The following is a 17,286-nucleotide window of genomic DNA, read 5'->3' on the forward strand; positions in this document are numbered from 1 at the left end:
GGTCTCTGGTCTGTGCTGAGCTCAGCGGGGATAACAATTGCGGGGGGGGTTCTACGGTTTACCTCAGCGCTTCTGGCTGCGGAGGGAGAAAATCCAGGTCGGGTTCCTACTCCTGCTCACTATCCAGTGACCTCTATTGGAACTGCACATGTGTGGACATCAGGTGAGGACAGGATTGGGCCTGGCTGTAGTTACCCGTCTATGATCAAATAGCCTAACTGACACTCATTCCTGAGCTTACACATGAAGAATAGGAATTGTTATTAAGGTGCGAGACCAAGGGCTCCTGACGTCTGTGAAACCATATCAAAGCGAGAATCACTGCCTTCAAGGGAGGGGAGGGGATGCAATTATTCACTGGTTAAAGTTTTGTCTCCTTCATAGGTAGAAGTTAACAATAGTTAGTGTTCATGGCAATCATTTAGAAACGTATACTGAAGGCTGTTCATATAGTAGGGGAAGAGCTCACTTGATTTTTGCCACAAGGTGAATTATTAATTTCTCTAGTGCCATCAGGGGAAAATGTGAACATGTTGGGAAGGAGTAAAAATTGAAAACCTTTCACAATGTATTACTTTGAAATGCCACAGGATCTTTAATGTATCTTGAATCACCAGAATATGCAGAGGGGGGGGTCTCAATTGAACATGTCATCCGCGAGCTGATGTCACCTCCAACAAAGCCACATGCTGCCCTGATATGTCAGTCTGAATTATCTGCTTTAAACTCTGGGGTTTTGACTCCGAGGCAGGAGTGCTGCCAACTGATCTAAGTGCAAGGGGAAGCATTGCAAGAGACCTATATGCAGGTCACATCCTTGTCTTCCACTTCCATGAATACTTGAATGAATATTGTGTAAGGAAAATAGTATTGAAACTATTTTTAGGTTTGCATCTATTTAATGAATAATTTTGGCCATTTACTAGAGATTAAAAATTGTGCAACTAAAGAATATGTGTGTGAATTACTGACAAATGCAAAATGGTTACTTTAAAAGGAATTGCCTCCAATGCTGGACATTGCTGTAGAAATTACCACATCCTTCCTACTTTTTAGAGAATGTACATTATGCTGCTAACTGCTTATTAGACTTAAGAAAATATGGGTCATACTGCTGCATTTTGTTTTCTTCCCAGCTGATGCCTTATGAATAATTATCATAAAATTATTTCCTCTTTTAAATTTTCAGAACAACCCAGCCAAGTTGTAGATGTGAATCTGACCTGTTCTGTAACCTCTACCAGTAACCTCCTCTTCTCCAGCTGCACTTTCAAAATAGTTTTTTTTTTGCTGAAGACAACTGGTTGGCACTGAGCACTTAAGGCATTTATTGTCCACATCAAGTACTCGGAGGTCAAATTGTAGCAGTCAGCTGTCCTAATGTGCCTTAAGTCCCAAAGGAGAACCATTAGAAGCAGTTTGACACCATTTGTTCACACCCATTAGGAGGTGGGTTGAGACTGACAACTTACTTCATTTTGGACCCTTACAGCCAGCAGAGACACTTACCATCAAACTAGGCTGGATTCAAATCTACATCCTAAATTGAAAGAGCAATATTCTAACTTTGATATCTAAACTTTAATCTCTCTGGGCCACTGACTAAATTTAAATCTATGCTCATTAATTTGCATATATCTAAAGTTGCTGATACTAACATCTTGGTGTTCTGATTTAGGATTTATCTACCAATACTGCTTAAAAACAGTCCTTTCCAAACCTCCAGGTGCACAGTTAAACTGAGCTGCATGGGTTTTGAGAGCTGGATTACCATGTTTTGTGGGATGCATGTGGCTAGGACTAGGAACAGGAGTGAACCATTCAGCCCCTTGAGACTTCTGTCATTCATTCGCATCTTGGCTGATTTGTGCCAAAACTCCGTTTACCTGCTTTTGTTCCATATCCCCTGATATCCTTACCTAATAAATCTATCCATCTCTGTCTTAAATTTTAATTGACCCACCAATCACCTGGAGGAAGAGAGTTCCAGATTGCTACTACCCCTTGTGTGAAAAAAGCACTTCCTGATTTCGCTCCTAAACAGCCTAGCTCTAATTTTATGTGCTCTTGTTCTGGATTTCCCCCACCAGAGGAAATAGGTTCTCAGTATCTACCCTACTGAATCCCTTTACCATTTTAAATACCTTGATTAGATCTCCTAACCTTCTCACCTCAAGGGAATACAAGTCAAGTTAATGCAACCTGTCCTCATAATTTAACCCTTTAAGCCCTGGTAGTATTCTGGTGAATCTAAACTGTACTCCTTAGAATGCCAATACATCTTTCCCAAGATTCGGTGCCCAGAACTGAATGCAGTACTGCTGGTGGGATCTGACCAAGGCTCTGAAGCATCACTTCCTCACCTTCTAATTCCAATCCCCTTGACAAAAAGGCCAACGTTCCATTAGCCTTTTCAATTATTTTTTTTTTGTACCTGTACATTAGGTTGTAGTGATTTGTGTACATGGGCACTTAAATCCCTTAGCTCCTCATCTCTCACCATTAGGAAAATATTCCGATTTGTCTTTCCAAAGTGGATGACCTCACACTTCCCCACATTGAACTCCATCTGTCATAGATTTGCCCACTTATGTCCCTTTGTACCTTCCTGTTCTCCACACAAGTTACTGTGCCTCCTAACTTAATATCATCTGCAAACCTGGATATACAATTCTCTTCTGTCATTCAAGTTATTAATTATATGGTGAAAAGCTGAGGCCTCAGTATAGATCCTGGGGAACACCACTTGTCACATCCTGCCAATTACAGAATGAACCCTTTATCCGTACTCTGTCGCCTACCTCCCAACCAATTACCGATTCATGTGACAAGGTTACTTCCAATTCGGTGTATTCTCATTTTTGCTAATCTCGTGAAATGCCTTCTAGAAGTCTATATAGACAACATCCATAGACACTCCCCTATCCACCATGCCAGCGATCTCAAAAAATTCAACTAATTAGTTACTTGTGTGATTTACCCTTCACAATTCCATGCTGATGCTCTTTGAGCAACAACCATTTGGACAGCTAATATGATTCCTATATTTAAAAAGGGAGATAGAACCGCTCCAGGGAACTATAGACCAATTAGCTTAACAGCGATGATAGCAAAGATAGTGGAATTCTTTCTCAAAGATGTAATAGAGAAACATCTAGAAACTGAAAATATAATAGCACAGATTTCAAAAAGGAAGGTCATGCTTGACTAACCTTATTGAAATCTTTGAAGAAGTAACAGAAAGGGTAGACGAGGTTAATGCAATAGATGTAATATATTTGGATTTTCAAAAGGCCTTTGATAAGGTACTGCATAGTAGATTCATGACTAAGGTCTGAGCAGGTGGAGTCAGGGGACAAGTAGCAGAATGGATAGCAAGCTGGCTACAAAACAAAGTAGAGGTTTACGGTAGTTACTCAGACTGGCAAAAGATGGGAAGTGCTATTCCACAGGGATCGGTGCTGGAACCACTGTTATTCACCATTTACATAAATGATTTGGACTCCGGAATCGGAAGTACAATTTCAAAATTTGTGGATGAAACCAAATTGGGGGGTATAGTTAATAACGAGGAGGACTGTGACAAATTACAGGAAGACATTAATAAATGTGCAGAATGGATGTGTAATTGGCAAATGAATTTCAATCTAGATAAGTGTGAGGTATTACATTTTGGTAGGAGATTTGGTAAGAATAAGGGGGGCCAGATACTACTTGGGGTAGAAGAGCAGAGGGATCTAGGGTTACAAATACACAAATCACTAAAAGTAGCGACACAGGTTAATAAGGCCATAAAGAAAGCAAACCAAGCATGGGGGTTCATTTCTAGAGGGATAGAAGAAAAGCAGAGAAGTTATGTTAAGCTTGTATAGAACCTTGGTTAGATCACACTTGGAGCACTGTGAACAGTTCTGGTCTCCATATTATAAAAAGGATATAGAGGCACTGGAGAAGGTGCAAAAAAGATTTACTAGGATGACACCAAAACTAAGAGGTTCTACCTATCAGGAAAGATTGAGCAGGCTGGGACTCTTTCTCGAGAAAACAGAAGGCTCAGGGGTGACCTGATAGAGGTCTTTAAGATTATGAAAGGTGTTTCCACTTGTGGGGGAGCCCAGAACTAGAGGCCATAAATATAAGATAGTCACTAATAAATCCAATATGGAATTCAGGAGAAACTTCTTTAGCCAGAGTGGTTAGAATGTGGAACTCGCTACCACAAGGAGTAGCTGAGGCGACTAGCATAGATGCATTTAAGGGGAAGCTGGATAAACACATGAGGGAGAAAGAAATAGAAGGATGTGCTGATAGGGTTAGATGAAGTAGGGAGGGAGGAGGCTCGTGTGGCGCATAAACACCGGCATAAACCAGTTGGGCCGAATGACCGGTTTCTGTGCTATACGTGCTATGTAATTTGCACATCCCTGTTCTAATCAGTTTTAAGAGATGATCATAAAATGCCTTGGAATATGGTAACTTTTGCAACTTACTGATATAGTGAATAATTAATCATAGCTGAAACATACAAAAAAACCCTCCCAAGATGGGCTGTGCCATGATCATTGATTGATTGTGATTTCTATTTTTCAGTATTAAACCCAATGTAATTGTGAAATATTTGATTTTGATTGGCTTAAGAAATATCTCAGATGTGCATTTTAAGATCTATTCTTTCACAAGTATTCTGCCCTTCACATCTCATGTAACAACATTATATTTCAGGGAATATGCTCATATTTTAATATATTTTCAATTGATTGTAGCTAGTTGGGGGTCAGGAGCTTGAGGTAACTGGCTAAGTATTCACAAGACATGAGACAAGATGAACACTCCATATATAAATCACAGCTTGAGGATGTATATCTTTCAGGAAGCAGTTAATGTGCTTACACTGCCTTTGGATGATGATCCATACTATAGTAACTGCTACTATATTACTGGGAATGGCAATCTTATTGCTCATTCATAACAGCTACTGAGAGAGATCTGAGCAGCATGTTGCGTACAAATACATTGCACCACAAATCCATTAAATATTTCCCATACATTTGTTCAAACAGGAGCATTAGAATATTTCAGAGCTGATGTTTAAAAATCTGAATACCCTTTCATTGTCATTTTTGGAAGGAGGAAATACTACTGTTCCCCCCCTCCCCCACACTGAATTAAACCATAGAAATTGGAAGACCACAATGGTCCATTTGACCTGTCTGAAAGTTCAAAAAAAACTGTACCATATCTTGTGTACCTCCCCCACCCTCTATTGCTGCTTTTACCAAAACAATAATGAGTTCCCAGGTTTTAAATATTGCCTTCTATTATTTTACTATCTAGTAATGCATGCAGAGCAGTTCTCTTATGTATTTTAGAGAAGGCTCAGTTTAGGGCTGAGACAGATGAAGGTTCTGCCAACAATAGGGGCCAGGGAAGGAGGGAAATACATAGGATGCTCGAGTCAGAGGATGGGAGGGAACATAATGCAGGGTGGGGAAAGGCTATGGAGGGATTTGTAGATAAGGTCAAGGATTTTAAATTTGATATATTGGATGACAGGGAGCAAGTGTAGATCAGTAAGGATTGGTAATAGACAAGCTAGTCTTAGTGCAGGACAGGTTGCAAGCAGTGTTGTTCTGAAGATTGTGGAGGTCAGGATTTTGGAGAAATCTAGTCTTCAGGTAATGAAGGTATAAAGGTTTTGAGTGCAGTGAATGTAAAGGGTGGAAGCAGTCAATGTGAAGGTGAAAATAAATGATCTTGGTGTTAGATATGATCAGCGGTTTGAAGCTCAGCTCTGGGGTTGAACAGAATGTCAGGTTGTGCCCGGGGGCTTAAAATGATGGTTTTCAGGCTTCCCAATATTTAACGGGAGCATATTCTGGCTCATCCACAATTTGATGTCAGACAGGCAATCGTACTGGTCAAGAGAGATGGAGCAGTCAAGTTAAAGTCATATTTAATTAGCATGTATCTACCTTATTGTAATATTTTGAGTATCTTTTATTAGATCAACAAGCCTGAATACTTTTTTTTAAGCAATGGTCTGAACAATTGATCTGGCTGGTACTAAGTAGCACCAAAATTCAGCTGTCTATGCCACCAAAAATAATTATTTTACTGTAGGGAATGCTGCTGTATCCTATTGATAGTTTTGGAACCACTGTCATCTCATTCTGTAGTGATTTTAATCTCTATTTTGTTATTGTAAGCTAGAAGGAGTTGCAATTTTAAGACAGAATGGTTTGTGAAAGGAGTGAGAGTTCAAAGGCCCTTTTCTTGGTCCATATTTTCTTCTATTAACAGACATGACTACTGAAGATCAGGCCAGGCAGCACCTACAACAGGGCTTAAATTTCACAGAGCTTCTACTGTCCCCAACATAATTACTGCAAAAGCCCTAAGGAACCAGCAAAAACAGCCATTTACCTGGGAGATTATACTTCTGTGGGCTGCAGCAGCCCTCCAGTACCTTTCTGCAGTGGTCAATTTTGATGGGAGAGAAATATGCACTAAAAATGGTAAAACTTTAAAATTAATTGAAGAGTAGAAAGACAAGTCTTTAAAAGTGGGAGTTCACAAGCAAAGAGGCAATGCTAAACCAATACAAATCATTGGTCCAACTGCAATTAAAATATTTTATCCAATTTTAGGGGCCCTACTTTAGCAAGGATGTCAAAGCTATTGAAAAGGTCAAGAAAAGATTTACTAAGATTAATGCCAGAGATGTGGAGAGACTAGAGAAATCAGGCTCTTTTCATCAGAAGAGGTAGTTAATAGGAATCCTGATTGTGTTCAAAATTAAGAGGGATTTAATAAGCTAAATAGAGAAAAACTGTTTCAGCATTCAGTAGAGTTAGTATAGAGGATTACCAAAAGAACAAAGGGAAAGTTTAAGAGAAATCTTCTTATGCAGAGGGTCATTAGGACATGGAAAGAGCCTTACAAGAAACTGCTGGAAACAGAATTCATACTAGCTTTTAAAAGGATAAATATTTGAAAGAGAAAAATCTAAAAAGGATATTGGGGAAATGATAGAGGACTGGAACTAAATCCAGAGTGCTGGCATTGCCGTGACGGGCTGAATAGCCTCCTTTTGTGCTGTAAAATTATATGATTCTTTGAACAAAATGTCAACAGATTACTAAACTGTGCAATCAATCATAATGGAGTTTGAACCCATCATAACTAAACATCCTTATAGACACACTTTCCAGCAGGAGTCAATGAATCTTCCAACCCGCCCCACCTCCTCCTTGGGCTGGGGCATGCTGAAACCAATTATACCACCTCCACAGCTGCCCTGGCACATCAATAAACTCCAATCAGACAAGGCACTTCATTCAACTGGGGTGGATAAGTGAATAATAGGAAGGACAATACGTTACTTCTACATCTTGACAAGAAGTCCTGGAGAGTAAACTGAAGGACACAGAATCAGCAAGAGTACAAGAGGACAGTGTAAGAAAGGCACCATATTGAAAACAGTGTATTTGAAAAAACGATATCAGAATGGCAGAATAAAGTGACACATTGTACCCTGTGGCCACATTTATTTTTTCCTTTGACAATCCCCATAGCACAGCTGCAATGCCAGAACCAATTTATATTTGTTTTCTAGACTGATTTTAGTTTAATTTTATTTCAACTTCAGTAAGGCTTGGATTGAACAAACCCACTTTTAAACATAACAAAACCAAGCAACTGTTCTTGTGTGTAGTTTCCATTTGTGAAACTGATTACCTGAATATTGAAGTTTCTTTCCTCTTTATCTCGCTAATATATTGCAGATATACTATGAAAAAGTGAATCCTAAAGAATTTTATTTCAAACATTTAAAATTAAAACCCTCAGTGCATAAAGTACAGTATTTTCAAAAAATATTTGTCATGAGTACATTGTTACATGGTGAATTTTTTTTCAATAGTTATTTAAACCATGTAAACGAGGATGTATCATTTAAGAGATGTTAAAAAAAATGATGAGCCATGAAAAATAAGGCAAATAAAAATGTAATTATAATAACCCTTGGTCCAACCCAATCACACTGGAGGAAAAAATGATTGTCCCTAGAGACTCTCCTTTACAATAAGTGAAATCACTGACACAGATAACTTTTACAAGCAGCTCAATTCTGGTGACTATGACAGCAGAGTTACTATAGACAGGGCAGTGTTTCTCCTTTATCCCTTAACATTTCGTTATCCGACTCTCACATGGTGATCATATTTCCATTTCTTCTGGAAGAAACCATCTCAGGATGCATTTCTGAACTGTCGGTGCAGCTTTCATTTTCCACATTGTGGTCTAACCGCTCGTAATGTACACTCCCATTGGCAGTAAATCCCTTCTCCTCCTTTCTCATGAACACAGGCAAAGTTGCCAGCGTTAAATTGATATCTTTAAAGGCATGCAACAGAAAGATGCCCACTATGATGGTGAGGAAGCCACTCAATGTGCCAATGATGTCATCATTGTCCATATGATACCATTCTTTAAAAAGAATAGCAGAACATGTCAAAACAGATGTGGTGAAGAACACATAATAAATGGGAGTCACTAAGGATGTGTTGAAAATATCCAGTGCCTTGTTCAAGTAGTTAATTTGGGTGCTTACACAAGCTATAAGGCTCAGTAGAAGGATCCATGACAGAGAGTGAGTAAGTACAGGCTTCCCCGCAAACAGTTCCTTAATAGCAATACCAAGGCCTTTCACACAGGAGACAGAGAGGGCGCCGATTACAGAACAGATGGTTATGTAAACCAGGATATTCGTCTGCCCATGACGAGGTCCGACAACAAAAATAAGAATCAGGGAAACAATGATGACAAAAGTTGCAAACACCACAAAACCTGAAAAAGAAAGAAAATTGTTATGAGAATTTAATTTTTGTTTCTCTCTTTTTAGCATCAACATGCACAATTCTTCAGCCAAGGGAGTAGGTGGACAGGCAGCCTGCTCTTTATCCTCTCTCCCTCACCCCATCCCCTTCCCTGAAGATGCTGAGACTTCTTGGGCTGTAGCTCCAGTCTCTGGCAGCCCATCATGCGAGAGACTGATTCTGACTCTGCAACTTTTCAGCAGGAGGCACTCTAGAGCAAACAAGACTGAGAATTCTGGTTGAAACATCACTTCCCTAGTCCTGAGGTGCTCAAGCCAATTATAGAAGCCCAGTTGCTGCCACAGATGAGATCTCCTTACTCAGTAGAGATTGGGAATCAAACCTAGCATCTTTTGGTCCGTATAGTTTAATGACACCAAACAATCCCTTTATCCCATAATGTGGAGATGTCGGTGATGGACTATAACTTGGTGTTGTAAAATTGTTTACAATTTATCCCATAAAGCAAGCAAGCTTGCCCCTTCTCTTTAATCAGCCACCAGGAATAGAGCAAGAGTGGCTCTGGTTAACTTGCCCTTCAGTTCGTCCATTATCAAAGTGCAGAAGTTCATTGCCTCCACTCAGTGCCTTGGTCTGATGGCTGAGTTATGTAATATGGCAAATCAAAGGCATAAGCCAGTGTCCTTCCATGCTGCGCCACAGCATATTCTCTACTACTGGGGTCATCAGTCAAAAAGAAACAATTTTCTGCCACTTTAAAGTGAATCCTTTGTCGCAGGGTTTTCAATCTTTCTGAAAATGCCACTAGAGAGATTTTAATATAATGACACTTCCCATTAAAATTCAAAGGATAAGAAAGTCATTCAACAAAATTGGTAGATTGTAAAACAACCTGATTTTAAGATGCAAAAAGCTCTCATCATTAGGCTTTATGACGACTAGACATTGAAATCTCACCTCAATGATTCAGGATTAAATATATCATGGGCGGCCGACGAGCGCGCGCATGGGCGGCCGACGAGCGCGCGCATGGGCGGCCGACGAGCGCGCGCATGGGCGGCCGACGAGCGCGCGCATGGGCGGCCGACGAGCGCGCGCATGGGCGGCCGACGAGCGCGCGCATGGGCGGCCGACGAGCGCGCGCATGGGCGGCCGACGAGCGCGCGCATGGGCGGCCGACGAGCGCGCGCATGGGCGGCCGACGAGCGCGCGCATGGGCGGCCGACGAGCGCGCGCATGGGTGGACGAAAGGTCATCGACCTGAAACATGAACTTTTTTTTCCTCCATAGATGCTGCCTGACTTGCTGAGTATTTCTAGCATTTTCTGTTTTTAGATCTGGGTGGTAATGACTTCAACAACCAATCTGCTCACTATCAAAACAAATCTGTTTTGATGGCTTAAACTTCCACAGGGGAGAGAAATGACCAAAATCAAACTGATGCAATGGCACATTCCTGCGATTTATAACAAGGTGAAAGTAGAAGACTGTAGCACCAGCCGTCTGCAACGTCATAACAGTATTTTCATACAGATGGTCAAAATGTTGTTTCCTCAGATCCTATCAAACCAAGTTAAACCACTAGGGTGTGCGCAGGATGTGAAATGAAGATGAATGAGGGCTTTGCATAGCGTACCTGTGGAATTTGACGTCGTGTTTTCGGATGTCGTCGCCGAGGGGCAGCATGTAGATGAGAAATAGGAGGGGGTCAAGGATAGATCCTTGAGGGACTCCAGAGGTAACAGGGCGGGAGCGGGAAGAGAAGCCATAGCAGGAGATTCTCCGGCTGCGACTGGATAGATAAGAATGGAGTCAGGTAAGGGCAGTCCCAATCAGCTGGACAACGGAGGAGAGGCGTTGGAGAAGGATAGTGTGGTCGGCCATGTCAAAGACTGCAGACAGGTAGAGAAGGATGAGGAGGGATACTTTACCATGGTCACAGTCACACAGAATGTCATTTGTGACTTTGGTAAAGGGCCATTTCAGCGCTGTGGCAGGGTTGAAAACTTGAATGGAAAGGTTCAAACATGGAGTGCACGAGAGATGGGCAGGGATTTGGAAGACGACAATACATTCAAGGACTTGAGAGAAAGGGGGGGTTGGAGATGGGGCAGTAGTTTGCAAGGACAGAGGGGGGTGATGACGGCAGATTTGAAAGGGAGGGGAAAACTACCGGAAGAGAGGGAACAGTTAACAATATCAGCTAGCATGGGGGCCAGCAGGGAAGTTGGGCGATCAGCAGTTTAGTGGGAATAGAGTCGAGAGCGCAGGAGGTGGGTCTCGGACAGAATGAGCTCAGAGAGGCCGTGAGGGGAGCTCAGAGAGGCCGTGAGGGGAGCTGGGGGAGAAACTAGGAGAAAGTTGCAAGTTCAAGGCTAGGGCAGAGGGAAATCTTTGGGGAAGTTTGGCTTGGTGGACTAGGCTCATCCAAAGCTCTGCTGCCCGTATCCTGACTTGCACCAAGTCCTGTTCATCATCATTCCTATACTTGCTGACCTACACTGGCCTGACCTACTGGCCTAGCAAAGCCTCGATTTTAAAATTCTCATCCGTGTGATCAAATCCCTCCATAGCCTCGCCCCTCCCTATCTCTGCAACCTCCTCCAGCCCTACAATCCTCCAAGAACTCTACGTTTCTCCAATTCTGGCCTCCAGCACATCCGATTTCCTTCTCCCCTCCACTGGCGGCCGTGCCTTCAACTGTCTAGGCCCTAAGCTCTGGAATTCCCTCCCTAATCCCCTCTCTACTCCTTTAAAACCCTCATTAAAACCTACCTCTTTATGTGGCTCGTTTGATAACGCTCCTGTGAAGCACCTTGGGGCGTTTTATTACGTTAAAAATGCAAGTTGTTGTATAAATGAAACGTAAGAACTCTCTGTTCTTATTTCTTCATTAGGAGAAATCAGCAGCAACTTGACACTTCCACATACAATTTTTTTAAATTCCCCCCCCCCCACCCTTTGATCTTTAGAATTTTTCTTGTAAAGTAGGGTTAAGAAGAAATGAACTTGCATTTCTATAGCACCTTTCCCAGCCTCATGACATTGCAAAATGCTTCACAGCCAATTAAGTACTTTTGAAGTGTAGTCACTGTTGCAACGTGGGGAATGCAGCAGCCAATTTGCACACAGGAAGGTCCCACAAACAGCAATGAGATAAATAGCTAGATAATCTGTTTTTGGTGGTGTTGGTTAAAAGGATAAATTTTGGCCTGGGAGAACTCCCCATATCGTCTTTCAATAGTGCCAGGGGATCGTTTCCATCTACAAGAGGGGGTAGACAGGGCCTCGGTTTAATGTCTCATCTGAAAGATGGCACCACCAATGGTGCAGCACTCTCTCAATACTGCACTGAAGTGGCAGCCTAGATTATGTGCTCAAGTTTCTGGAATGAGACTTGAACCCACTACCTTCTGACTCAGAGGCAAGAGCGCTGCCACTGAGCCAGGGCTGCCACCTCATTTAAATTACAGCCATATAAAGCAACTAGGTGAAAATTTATGCAGTACCTGGATCTTTAAGTTTAATGGCCATTGCATGTATGGTTTCCACCTCTTCCTCTTGCGGTGCATGTATTACCATCACAGTTGAACCGACGACACTTAGAAAACAACCAAGTTTGCCATGCAGATTAAGTCTCTCACTCAAAAAGTAAGATGACAGAACAGCACTATGGAAACAAATCAGTCAACAGATCAAGTAATGTAAACATCATGTTTGAAATAGATTAGATATAAAAGTATACAAAAACTAGAGTGACAATTGAAGTTCAATAATTGTTCTAGCACTACATGACAGGAGGCAATAAACAAAAACCTGCTCGTTCCTTTACTTCCATGCTAGTTTGCCCTACTGCCCTTACTCTGCCAAACGACAGTATGTTGTACTAAAATTAAAATAAGGTGCAAGAGGAAAAAAAAATCATGTTCTTTTCCTCCCAAAATTGAAGGTAATTCATCCAAAATTGCACACAAATGTGGAGTTGCCAATGAATAACAGATTTAAAACAGAGTGTTTATGCTTGTAACCTAATGCCTTTTAGGTGTATCTCAATATTTGATAACAGCTTCACACTGACTGGATACGTTCAATGCAATGTCAAGAATCACAATCAAATGCTTTTCATTTGCTATGGATTCCCACTCATTGTGTGCGCATGTTCCAAAATGCATTAACGTACATTAAAACCCATCCGTGATTCATTAGCCTTTTGGGTCCTGCTGTGTACTCAAGAACCACAGAATATTTCCCAGCCTGAGAACGTGGATCGGTGTCCAGTCTGGTCCCAAACTCTGGTTTTCCAGGTCTCTCTGCAGAGATGGTCTGTAACTCATGCCCTGATGTGAGGGACCCCCAGAACCACCAATCTCCACAGGGGGAATAGCTTGTATAAAAATGCTATAACGAATCATTTTATATTGATAAGGGGAGTATCTTATACTGCAAGTGCTTGCCCCATGATAACCTTTAAAAGAAAAGAAAATTACACCGTTGATTACTATAGAATCACATTTAATATGTACAAAACAGACAAAAATTTGTTAATCGATTTTTCTCTGATGACCAATAATATTCTTACCTTACAAGGACGCTAAGTGCTCCCAATGGAGTTACTAACGTGGCTGGAGCAAAGGCATATGCAGCAAAGTTAGCAGCTTCTCCAGCGCCCACTGCAAAGAGGTGTAAAGAACAGAGTTAAACTTCTTGATGCCTTTCTTGATTTTAGTTTGTTAGCACTGTGATGCATAAAAAGTAAAAACATTTAACAGAGACATGCATCAAGAAGGTGCTGAATAGATGTGAAAAAGCCCATGGTGCAAGTATCCCATCCCCTGGTGTGAACAGCCCACAAAGGATGCTTTCAAGCACTTTTAATGCACAAAGATGAAGCCTTTAGATCTCTACATGGGTACAGAACAGAGAGAGCACTGGGGACATGCTGGTGTGTCCTCCACTATAAATCATAAAAATTGCATTTAACTTAAAATGATTAACTTGGCACAGAACAGAATATTAAAAGCAATTTAACAATAACGTAGTATAACAGTAGGTACATCACAGGAAGCCATTTGGCCCATCATGCCTGCTCTTTGAAGACTATCCAACTAGTCCCATTCCCCTGCTCTTTCCCCATAGCCCTGTAACGTGGCTGGCAATCTTTGTTTACAATCACAAATTACAATGGCTAAGTTCAAACAACAGTTAATTTGTGAGCAGTTGTCATTTAGCTGTGACTTGATGAGAATCCATGCTAAGAGAGGAAAATTTTCAATGTCTAACTCCTAAAGCCGCACTTCAAATTGCTGTAACAATGCATAGCATTAACCCATTTACTAATACAGCTTTAAGTTGGCAATAGTTGGTTCAGTAAATAGCTGACCAATACAAACCAGGAAGTTCCCAGGTTTGCTCCTTGGTCTTTGCTAAGTTAGTTGACCTCAGGGTGGTTGTACAGATATTACAGCTTTTCTTAGCGTCCCTGGATTAGGAAAGGGAGAATCATCCAGAGTTACTGTTCCTGGTCACTATCCAACAATGCTTACTGGAAGGGCACATGTGGGGACCTCAACATGAGGACAGAATTGGGCTCAGCTCTGATGCCCATTGTGGTCAAATAGCCAACTGACAAATTCTAGGCTCAGAGATGAGGAATAGATACTTGGGCAAGGTACTGGAGGGTGCCTGTGGAATATTTCAGTAAGAAAAATCAATGGCTTCAAGAATGAGAGGAGATGAAATGGTATAAAGAAAAAAAATGTTGCTCGTGGGTATTTCAATAATTAGAGCAGCCACTCTGATCTTTCTGGTACTTACTTGATAAAAGTCCAGCCCACCACAGCCACTCTTTAAGATATGCGTGTCCTCCCTGACCTGTGGATTAACAGAAATCAATATGTACAGAAATAAGAAAATCATCTGTAATAATTTCAGTACACAGAGACATATTTACAACAAGCAGCAGCCGAGTCCAGGAGCAGTCTACTTGGTCAAGTGCAAGGACAGCCTCCTACTGTGTTTGAAAGTAACCATCTGCAGAAAATCTCTAATTCTTCCTCCTCTTCCCCATCCCCATGATGCAGAAAATTGTCACACTTTCAGAAGGTGCTATGATTTCACTGCCTCAATTTATTGGTCAGGAAATCCCTTCTGATGTTAATGACCCCCTTCCCATCAGTGGAACTGAAGCTATTTGGGGGTAAGGGAAAGAGAACGAGAACACCATTCATGTCGTTGTTCACATGGGAGCAAACAGGCATTTACTTCACATAGTTAATGGATGACCTCTTAGTTCTTTCCTCCAAATCTTTCTTCTCTACTTTTCTTGAAGGTACTGACTCATTCTAAAGTACAGGCTACATGGTCACCAGCGACCCTAGGATACCTCACCCAGGTGTTCTTTCTTCATGTTTCAGCTTAAACAATGAACATCGACAGGCAATTTGACCACAGTCGGCATCACAACCAAACACGTTTCTGTCCTTACCTGACTTCCAGGCTCACTAGAAGGCAATCAAGAATAGAAACCCTGGTTGATATTTCTTCACCTTACCCCAGGGTTGCTGAATTTAATTGTACTGTCATCCCAACTGAGAACAGCTAACTCAAAATAGACCAGATATTAAGAATGGGACCTTCCTGGTCGGTCAGCTCCGTTCCACAACTGAGCTACCACAGCGTCCAATGAAAACATGAGTCTAGTTAGTATTTAAACCCATCATCAGAATATCTATCATGCAAATTAAAGTTGAGACATGGAAGTGACAATTTAAATGATGTCTCCAACTAACCTTCCAGAAAAAGACACAAGGGCAGGGAGGTACAACATATTTTAAGCTGCAGAATGAATTTTGAGCACTTGGCCAATAGTGTTTTCACACAAAGATAAATTTCTACAGCCATATTTACTTAAAATGCATTATATTTACTTTAGAAAACATTATATGCTATATGGAAATATAATGTAGTGGATTTTTAAAAGTTTCTCAGGATGTGAGCAACACTGGCAATACTGCATTTATTGCCCATCCCTAGCTGCCCTGAGGTGGTGCTGGCGCAGGAATAGTGATCGAAAAAGATTAATTTATTCACATATTATAACATTGTAAGCAATATCTCACCTGCTCTCATTGATCCTTTTTTGGCCAGTCTGAGGAGACCTTTCTTTTTCAGGATGAAACTCCCTCCAATAAAGATGCTAGAGCTAATGGCTAATGCCAAGCCAACATAAAAGTCATATTTTCCTCTTTCCTGGCCCATTCTTTTTGGTGCTGGCAAGCAGGAGTTTATCACATTAAGTACCAAGCAGAAGAGCTGCCACTGGGACTGAGGCGAACAAGATGACAACTGAAGCTATGATCGAAACAAACATGCAAATAGGTTAAAACATTTTCCAACATAGATTCCACAAAAATGTAATAAAACCAGAACACTTTCGACATAGTTTCCCAACGGCTTATTTGTTGTGGTGACACACCCTCTTTCACATAAGCAGAGACAATACTGGGTTGTGCAATCAGAGCCCGCCTATGATGCATTATGTTCTCGTGTCATATTCAATGGATTAATTGGGTAATTTGCAAGGCACAGAACTAAGTTTATTTTCAAAAAGTGATACAAGGGTAGATTTTCAAAGTTTTCTTGTGTGATTGTTAATATTTTAACACGAGCCACTCGTGATGACAGCTGGCAGCAATTTCCTCTGTGGAATTTGTGACTAGAGCGTGGCAGGAACAGAAAACCAATCATAATTCAACTAACATGCTTTCGCATTTCACAAACACTTAAATTAATACAAACATTAAGTCCGACAAAAATGTCTTTAGTTCAGTGGTGGAGTAAGCAAAAATAGTTGAAAATAGCCCAGTGAAGATTTAATTGCGCAGCCCAACCCAGTCCAATGCCCATTCTTGGCTCCCCTCACCCAACCCCGAGTCCCCACGTCACTCCCCCTCACCCAACCCCGAGTCCCCACGTCACTCCCCCTCACCCAACCCCGAGTCCCCACGTCACTCCCCCTCACCCAACCCCGAGTCCCCACGTCACTCCCCCTCACCCAACCCCGAGTCCCCACGTCACTCCCCCTCACCCAACCCCGAGTCCCCACGTCACTCCCCCTCACCCAACCCCGAGTCCCCACGTCACTCCCCCTCACCCAACCCCGAGTCCCCACGTCACTCCCCCTCACCCAACCCCGAGTCCCCACGTCACTCCCCCTCACCCAACCCCGAGTCCCCACGTCACTCCCCCTCACTCAACCGGAATACCAATATTAACCCTACTCACATGATACAACTTCCAAAGGCAGCTTTCACACTCAACTGAATGAATTTACAATCAACATATATGGACAATTAAATTGTAAGTGCCAGAAATTTTTCAGATATGAATACACCCATATGTTGCAAGGCATGAACTTGTGTGAGCTGCCCCTCTGTTGGGTGAGGAGAGC

General features: G+C 41.8%; 1 protein-coding gene across 2 annotated transcripts in view; it reads right to left on the bottom strand.

The window, feature by feature from the left end:
• Positions 1–7,800: 7,800 nt before the first annotated feature.
• The window catches only part of nipa2 (NIPA magnesium transporter 2), a 33,031-nt gene continuing 23,545 nt past the window's right edge, over positions 7,801–17,286 (bottom strand). For both annotated transcript variants that reach the window (XM_067985777.1, XM_067985778.1), the window contains exons 3-7: positions 15,956–16,187; positions 14,652–14,708; positions 13,417–13,507; positions 12,347–12,507; positions 7,801–8,847 (exon numbers count right to left, since the gene is read on the bottom strand). In XM_067985777.1, coding sequence (XP_067841878.1) covers positions 8,207–8,847; positions 12,347–12,507; positions 13,417–13,507; positions 14,652–14,708; positions 15,956–16,094 — 1,089 coding nt within the window. In that variant the 5' untranslated portion in view covers positions 16,095–16,187 and the 3' untranslated portion in view covers positions 7,801–8,206. The remainder of the gene's footprint in view (positions 8,848–12,346; positions 12,508–13,416; positions 13,508–14,651; positions 14,709–15,955; positions 16,188–17,286) is intronic.

This window comes from Heptranchias perlo, chromosome 6, assembly GCF_035084215.1.
Source record: "Heptranchias perlo isolate sHepPer1 chromosome 6, sHepPer1.hap1, whole genome shotgun sequence".
In the NCBI taxonomy this organism is placed as follows: Eukaryota; Metazoa; Chordata; class Chondrichthyes; order Hexanchiformes; family Hexanchidae; genus Heptranchias; species Heptranchias perlo.